Raw genomic sequence first — 6,526 nt, forward strand, 5'->3', positions numbered from 1 at the left:
ACGGCCGCCTCTGAGATGCCGAGGGGCCGGGGCTGGCTGCAGGCAGCGCGAGCGCTGCGACGCCACCCACGACGGACACGCGCTCCAGGCAGCTTCTGCTCGCGGACCGAGTCCCGCCCACACCCCCGCTCCGACTACGGCTGAGCCCAGTCAACCACCAAAGCGATGAGTACAGGAGGCTGAGGGGGGCTCCCCACGGCCGGTTTCCCAGAGAAACGCGACTGCTTCTCATCCGCTGAAGGAACGTAACGCCACCGGCGAGGCGCAGCTCCGCAGCGACTGCGTGACTCGCTGCTAGCACAAAGCTTTCGCAGCAGCACAGGAAGGCGAGGGGCTGGGCAGGGCGGCGGCCGCGAGGACTCACCCTATGTGTGTGACGGCCTCCCTGTTCTCGCACTCAGTAGTCCATATCGCTATCTTATCCCCTTTAGTTCTAACGTTGACCACCGCTCCACACACGTCGTCACTGTAGTCGTCGAAAGACTCTCCGATAAGGCACAGCAGCTGCAAAGCAACACCAGACGGGCCAGTCAGGCGGGGAGCCCCGGACGGCCCGCTCGACGGCCAGCGGCCGCCGGCAAGCTGCGCTAGCCGTGTCTCAAGTCTGCTCAGCGTGCAGCTCTCTGGCCGACCAGCAGGAACCCACCGGCTTCTCGACACCAGGAGCGCGGACGATGCTCAAGCGCTCAGCACGTGGGCAGACGAGCCAGGACCCAGGCTCAGGGGCGATTTACCTCACACCTGTGCTGCCACCCGTGGGACGGACACCGCTCGCGGGCGACCGAAGAGGCTGTCGTGGCGGATGACACGGGGGCGTTCTCCCCACGAACGCCCCGGCGCTACCAGTCACGGGGGTGTGCGGGCACAGACTCAGTGCTTGACCCTGTCCACGTGCAGCTCAGTGGCGCTGCCCCACCGCGCGGTCACTGTGCAAAGCCGAAGTGACCACCTGCTTAAAGGTGGACGTCTCCGGGGCACTCACTCATCGCCTCGCCCGCAGCATGGTGAAGCTCGAGGACCGGAACCCTCGCTACAGGAAGCGGTCACTTCCTCCCACTGACAACTCGTGCGCTAGGACCCCTTCCCGTGCCTGGCACACAGCACGCAGGCTGGATGACGTCCAGCCGCAGCTTCAGGCCTCGCCGACCTACAAGCCCAGTGTTCGCTCTATAAGCAACTCTCCGGGTGGGCCTGCAGTCTCCACACACCGAATGTGTTTCTCTGCCCCTGCCGCGACACGGCAAGACGAGAGCGGGGTGTACGGTGACCGCCGGGGGCCCGTGGCGCCGCGTGACCAGGCCTGCCCGTGACCACAGGGTCACCCGACACGAGCGTCACCACGGCCGACATCGGCAGGGTGGGCGGCCACACCGTCCCCCTCTTCACGTACTCAATGGAAAGAGCTGTGCTGTGAACTCAGCGCCCCCAGGCCGCCTCACGACTGCCAAGCCTTACTGTCTCTAGCCAAAAGCGATCGAGGTCACTTCGTCTCTGCTGCTTGTTCAGCGTGATCAGCCATCGTCCTCCGCGCTTGTTCTTCTCATCTTCCCACATGGGCTCAATGCCATCCTACAAGGTCACAGGGCACAGCAGGCACGCGGCGTTAACTCCAGCAGCGAACTGCCCCGGCCTCACCTGAGTCTCCACACGGCTGGCCCTGCCGGGCAGGGCGGAACTGCAGGATCACAGCATCTACAAACACCCACTGAGGCACGGAGTAGCGCCCAAGCCCGCATTCTGTGTGACTCAGACGTTCTCAGACATTCTGAGTAGCCGGCACTTTGGAGACACTAACACATCTGGCTAGAAACTACGCGCGCAGCCCTGGAATGGGAGGAGGTTCGAGAGTGCCCCCCGCCGCCAGGGTCGCGCTCTGGAGCGCCGAGAGGGACTGCGGTGCGCAGGAACCGGCCGCCCGGGCGGCCCGTCACAGTAGCTTCCCCACAGCGAGACGCGCAGCGGCCTCTGCGCCTCACACCAGCCCGGCGAGCCTAAGCTAACTACCCCCCGCACGTGTCCACGGGTGCGGCGAGCTTTCTCACGAACAGCCCCGTGGTTCGGCCACCACGTGAAGTCCCAAGGAGCTTACCTTGAAGAGCGAGTAGTCACAGCCAGGCATTAAATTACTGGACAGCTGGATGTGGTTGTACAGACTAGTCGGAGAAAGAGAGGCGGTTACAAAGCACGCGGAAGGCGGGGCTCAGGCTCCCGCACCTACTCGGATTCGCGCTCCCGATTCGGCGGCGCCGAGTCCACCTCGGACACGGACGGCCGTGCCGGCCGCAGCAAGGCCGGCACGTCGCGGTCCGGGAAAACACGGTCACTGTTGACCTAACGGCGCCTGTCGCCGCGTCAGCCGACGCAGTGGGCACGCGTGCACACGCCAGGCGGATGAAGGGGCTGGAGGTTAACGAGCAGTTTTAACACAAAAGAAGTCCGGAGGAAACGAGACCAGCCTGCTGACCCTCAGACGCGCCCACCCGGGCTCGGGCCTCGAGTGCCCGCGACTGCCAGGATCACTGCTGCCGGGCAATCGTGATGGCCACTGGGGAGCTTAAAGCCGAACGGGCAGCAGCTCCCCGCCCACCGCTGCGTTTCTCCCCGAGAGAACGGGCGGGGCCCTGGGCCCAGAGCGCTAAACCTGCTCCAAAATGTCGGCGCGAGGGTGTAACCGTCCCTGGACGACCGGGACACCCGGCTGCGGTGCGAGCTAGAGCCTCGGCCTCCGGCTCCCTGCAGCACAGCGACGGCGCTGGCAGAGGGCGAAGGCCGGGGGCTGGGCTACGCAGCCGGCTTCGTTGGTGCTACCTTTACGCCCTGGCCCGGGCGGGCCCCAGCAGAGCTGTGAGCACCCCGGGGGACAGGCCAGCTTCCCGGGAAGCCCAGAAGGCTGGCCGGGGCCCTCTCCCTGCAGGTACCGCCTGGACAGCGCCCAGCAACTCGGGAGCTCGAGCGCCCGGCACCGGCACAGCGGCGCCACGACACCCACGGCCGGTGTGCACGTGACCGGCTTCGCGGCCTTCACGGTAGAAGCGCCTGCGCCTTGGAGCCCTTCCGCCTCATGGTGCCCCAAGGCCGCTTCAGCGCGAAGCTTCTAGAAGCTTCTACGGGACCCGTCATAGCGCCTCTCCCCACACCCTGACACTACAGAGAGGACAGCGGAAGGACTCCACGGCCGTGTAGCACTAACTTGACGGCAGAGAAGTGAGCGTGAAGGTGACGAGGCGTGTGCAGACAGCCTGACAGAGGTCCTACCTGCACGTGCCGACGCCCTGGCTAAGCGGAGCGCGGTGCGGGGCCCCTCGCGGGCCCTGGGCCAGGCGGGCTAGCAAATGCACGTCTGACTCCGTGCAGAGCTGGCTCAAAAGCTTGCTCTCCTCCTCCCAGGAGGCCCGAAACTGAGGTCTGGGAAGACGTCAACAAGCAATTGCAGGAAAACGCAGCACTTGGACGAACACGGAGCCAGAAGACCCAGACCGGTCAGCCAGCCCCGCCACGGGGCTTCACACTGCTGCCAGCCTCTTCGTGGAGCTCCAGCTCCTGAGCAGGCTGCCGCTCGCAGCGTGCCGTCTGCTCTGCGCTGCAGGCTGAGGCGCCGAGCGCCGACAGCGCCAGCTCGGCCTCGGACTCCAGGGCCCGCGTCCCCGACCCCACGCGCGCGCCGGCCCGGGCCGCCAGACAGGGCCAGGCCGCCGCACAGCTTCTTGCAAACGACTTTGCTAGTTTTGCCTTTCGTGTTCGCAGCAGCTGCCCCTGCCCGAGGGATGAAGACACGCAGGCTGGCTGGTGTCGGGGCCGCGCCGACCTCGCGAAGAAAGGCTGCGCAAACTACAGTCGGGCCTTGCGGGCAGGAGAAAGACCTATGATCCCAAGCGCAAACATTCTGCCGACCTCAAATGTACCTCAGCCGTTCTTGGGGTTCACCCGAACCACAGCGCAGGCAGCGAGCTGCCCTAACAGAGGGAACCCTCCGGCGGGCCCTGAGGCTGCTGCCCGAGACCGCCAGCCCGGCACAGCAGACCCCGAGGCTCACTGGCACCGATCGGCAGACGGGCCACAGGCCTGCGCTCGCCTCGCCCCGGGCAGCAGAGTGGAGCGGACGGCTCAGCAGCTGCCAGGAAGCGCGAGGGCAAGAGGGTCTCGGCAGGAACGTCCCGCTCGGGCCACGCGTGACGCCCCCTCCACCCGACGGGGGAGCCGCCGCCGGCAGCGGTGGGGGACACAGGCGGTGCGTGGACAGGCGGGGCCCTCACCCCCCTCGATGCCCGACCGCGAGAAACACGCACGGGACGGACACCGGGTGGGTACTTACGCCCAGAAGTCTTCAACAGTGTCGAACTTCGAGATCAGCCGGAGGTTTGCTTGCCAAGTTTTGCTTTTGTCATTCTTAAAAAACCACAGAGCCCATCTACAAGAAAAAGCCAGCGTCAGCGGCCTTGCGCCCGTGTCCAGCAGCAGCGCACAGCCGTGGCGGGCGAAGCAGCTGGGGCCCCGGGGCCGGGGGAGCCCGGCCCGGCCGGGAGGCAGGTGCTGCGCCCGGAGCGGCCAGCAGAGCGAGACGGACAGCTCTGCGCAGGTGCCCCAGAAGAGGGCGCGCACGGCGTCCCCACCGCTCCACAAGCCAGGAGGGCGGACGTGGCCTGCAGCCCCGCGGGACCGGGCCTCGGCGCTGGCCGCTCGCCGCGCAGCAGCACTGAGCCGGAGCAACGCGGGGACAGGAACAGGCCTTCAGAGGAACAAAGACCTATTTGCCTGAGGGAGAAGGCGGTGCTGGGCGCGGGGCCCGAGGATGTCAGCCCCGAAGGGACACTGTCGAGACACCCCCGCGGTGGTCCTGATCCTTAGGGGTCTCTGAAACTGAACCGCAGCGTCCCCCAGAGAAGTCGCAGTGGCGCACGTGAAGACACAAAAACTGCTTCCAAGTGGCCACATAGGGTGACGCTGGGTGACATCTCTGTTGCTCCGGTGACGTCACCTCGACAGAGCGAGGCGCTGCGGCATCTACTCACCGTCGCGCTGGCCACCTCGGTCAGGGAAAAAACTATAGACGCAGGAAGCCGAGGCGGGACGGAAGCCGCCGGCCCGTGTCCAGGCGCCGCCCGTCCACCTGCACACCTGCGCCCCAGCTTGGAGCTGAAGGAGGCAAAGCTGCGCACACAGCAACGTCCGTCCACAACCGGCAAACCAGAGCTCGCCCTGGGGCCCGGGAGCCCCCCCAGCACCGGCCTCCGCCTGCCCTCGGAAGGGGAAGGCTCAGAGCCCCGCAGCGGCGGCCTCGGCCACGCCCGCTTTCCGCAAGGCCCGCTGCCCGCGGCCGCTCCCGCGCTGAGCTGCCAGGCGCGCTCTACGAGACGCTCTTCTTTCCTGGAGATGCGATGCGCACCCAAGGTTACTTCTTGAAAAATGAACAGAGGGCGCTCCACGGCACGCCTGCGTGAGAAGTGAGACGCGCCCCCACGCGCGGCCGCACGCCGGCCCTCAGACCGCCCGGGGAGCCCAGCGGTGTCGCCGCGCCGGCGCGGCCTGCTGCTGGTGGAGTGCAGTGTCGGGTGAGCCCCCGCCCGTGACCAGGCGGCGCCCCCGGCTTTCCGCTTTTCCGACCACAGCCGGCCACACAAGCGCAGCACGCGGCAGCTGCCTCCAGGCAGGGTCTCTCCACAGACCCGGCCCGGCCCGCCCCACCGCAGCTCCTCTGCCCTCCGGTGTCCCTGCAAGTCTCCTGCACCCCCTCACCTTTTTAAACGCCATTTTAAAAAGAGGTGTCTCGTTTGCACACGAAGTGGGCACAGGTGAGATGATCCCCAGACACAAAACGGGGCGCAGGCGGTCTGCTGCGCCCTGGGGCCCCTCCCTGCGGGGTGGCAGGGGCGGTGGCGGCCTGTCAGTGCTGCGCTCTCACCCTGCAGCACCGGGGAGGGCCACTCGCCCCGCGTTTTAAACAGAAAAGCAATGGTCAAGGAACTAGCCTTTGAAAGATGGGCTACTACTTCCTAAACGACCGGTCGTGGCGGGTAAAAGATCCCAGAGGACAAGTTCTCGGGTGACGCCAGATCACACGCTGCAGCCGAACTGGACGCTACCTCTCCCCAGCAAAGGGGCATGTCCACGATCGTCGTAAGAGGCCATGGACCGTGCTCCGGGGCTCCGAGGCTCAGGGCATTTAGTATCAGCCATCGCCGGCCCCTGCGGCCGAGTCCACCCCGGCCAGGGCGTGACCTCGAGCGCGCCAGGCTCCTGTCTCCTGCTGCCCCCTCAGCAGTGGCTCTTAAGGATCCCCTCACCCCCACACCTCTGGCCTGTACCCTAGTTCTGTGTGCATAAACACAATCTTTACAATACAACAGAACACCGAGACACTTCCTCACAGATCACACTGGGGCCACGCCAAGTGGCAGTGGCGGCAGAGACTGGTGACGGTGCCCGAGGAGACTGCAGAGACCAGAGCAGCTTGCAGCCAGCGGCCGCACGTGCCTGGTGGCTCCGGGGCACCCGCGCAGGGCCGTCCACTCGGGCAGCGGCTGAGGGA

General features: G+C 66.5%; 1 protein-coding gene across 1 annotated transcript in view; it reads right to left on the minus strand.

The window, feature by feature from the left end:
* The window catches only part of LOC101628823 (eukaryotic translation initiation factor 4E-like), a gene marked incomplete at its 5' end in the record, with an annotated part of 5,285 nt that extends 557 nt beyond the window's left edge, over positions 1 to 4,728 (minus strand). The window contains 4 exons of the mRNA XM_012734916.1: positions 365 to 504; positions 1,456 to 1,569; positions 2,090 to 2,153; positions 4,313 to 4,728. Of these exons, the coding sequence (XP_012590370.1) occupies positions 365 to 504; positions 1,456 to 1,569; positions 2,090 to 2,153; positions 4,313 to 4,728 (734 nt within the window). The remainder of the gene's footprint in view (positions 1 to 364; positions 505 to 1,455; positions 1,570 to 2,089; positions 2,154 to 4,312) is intronic.
* Between the last annotated feature and the right edge of the window lie 1,798 nt (positions 4,729 to 6,526).

This window comes from Condylura cristata, unplaced genomic scaffold, assembly GCF_000260355.1.
Source record: "Condylura cristata isolate star-nosed mole 26May11 unplaced genomic scaffold, ConCri1.0 scaffold00099, whole genome shotgun sequence".
Lineage (NCBI taxonomy): Eukaryota > Metazoa > Chordata > Mammalia > Eulipotyphla > Talpidae > Condylura > Condylura cristata.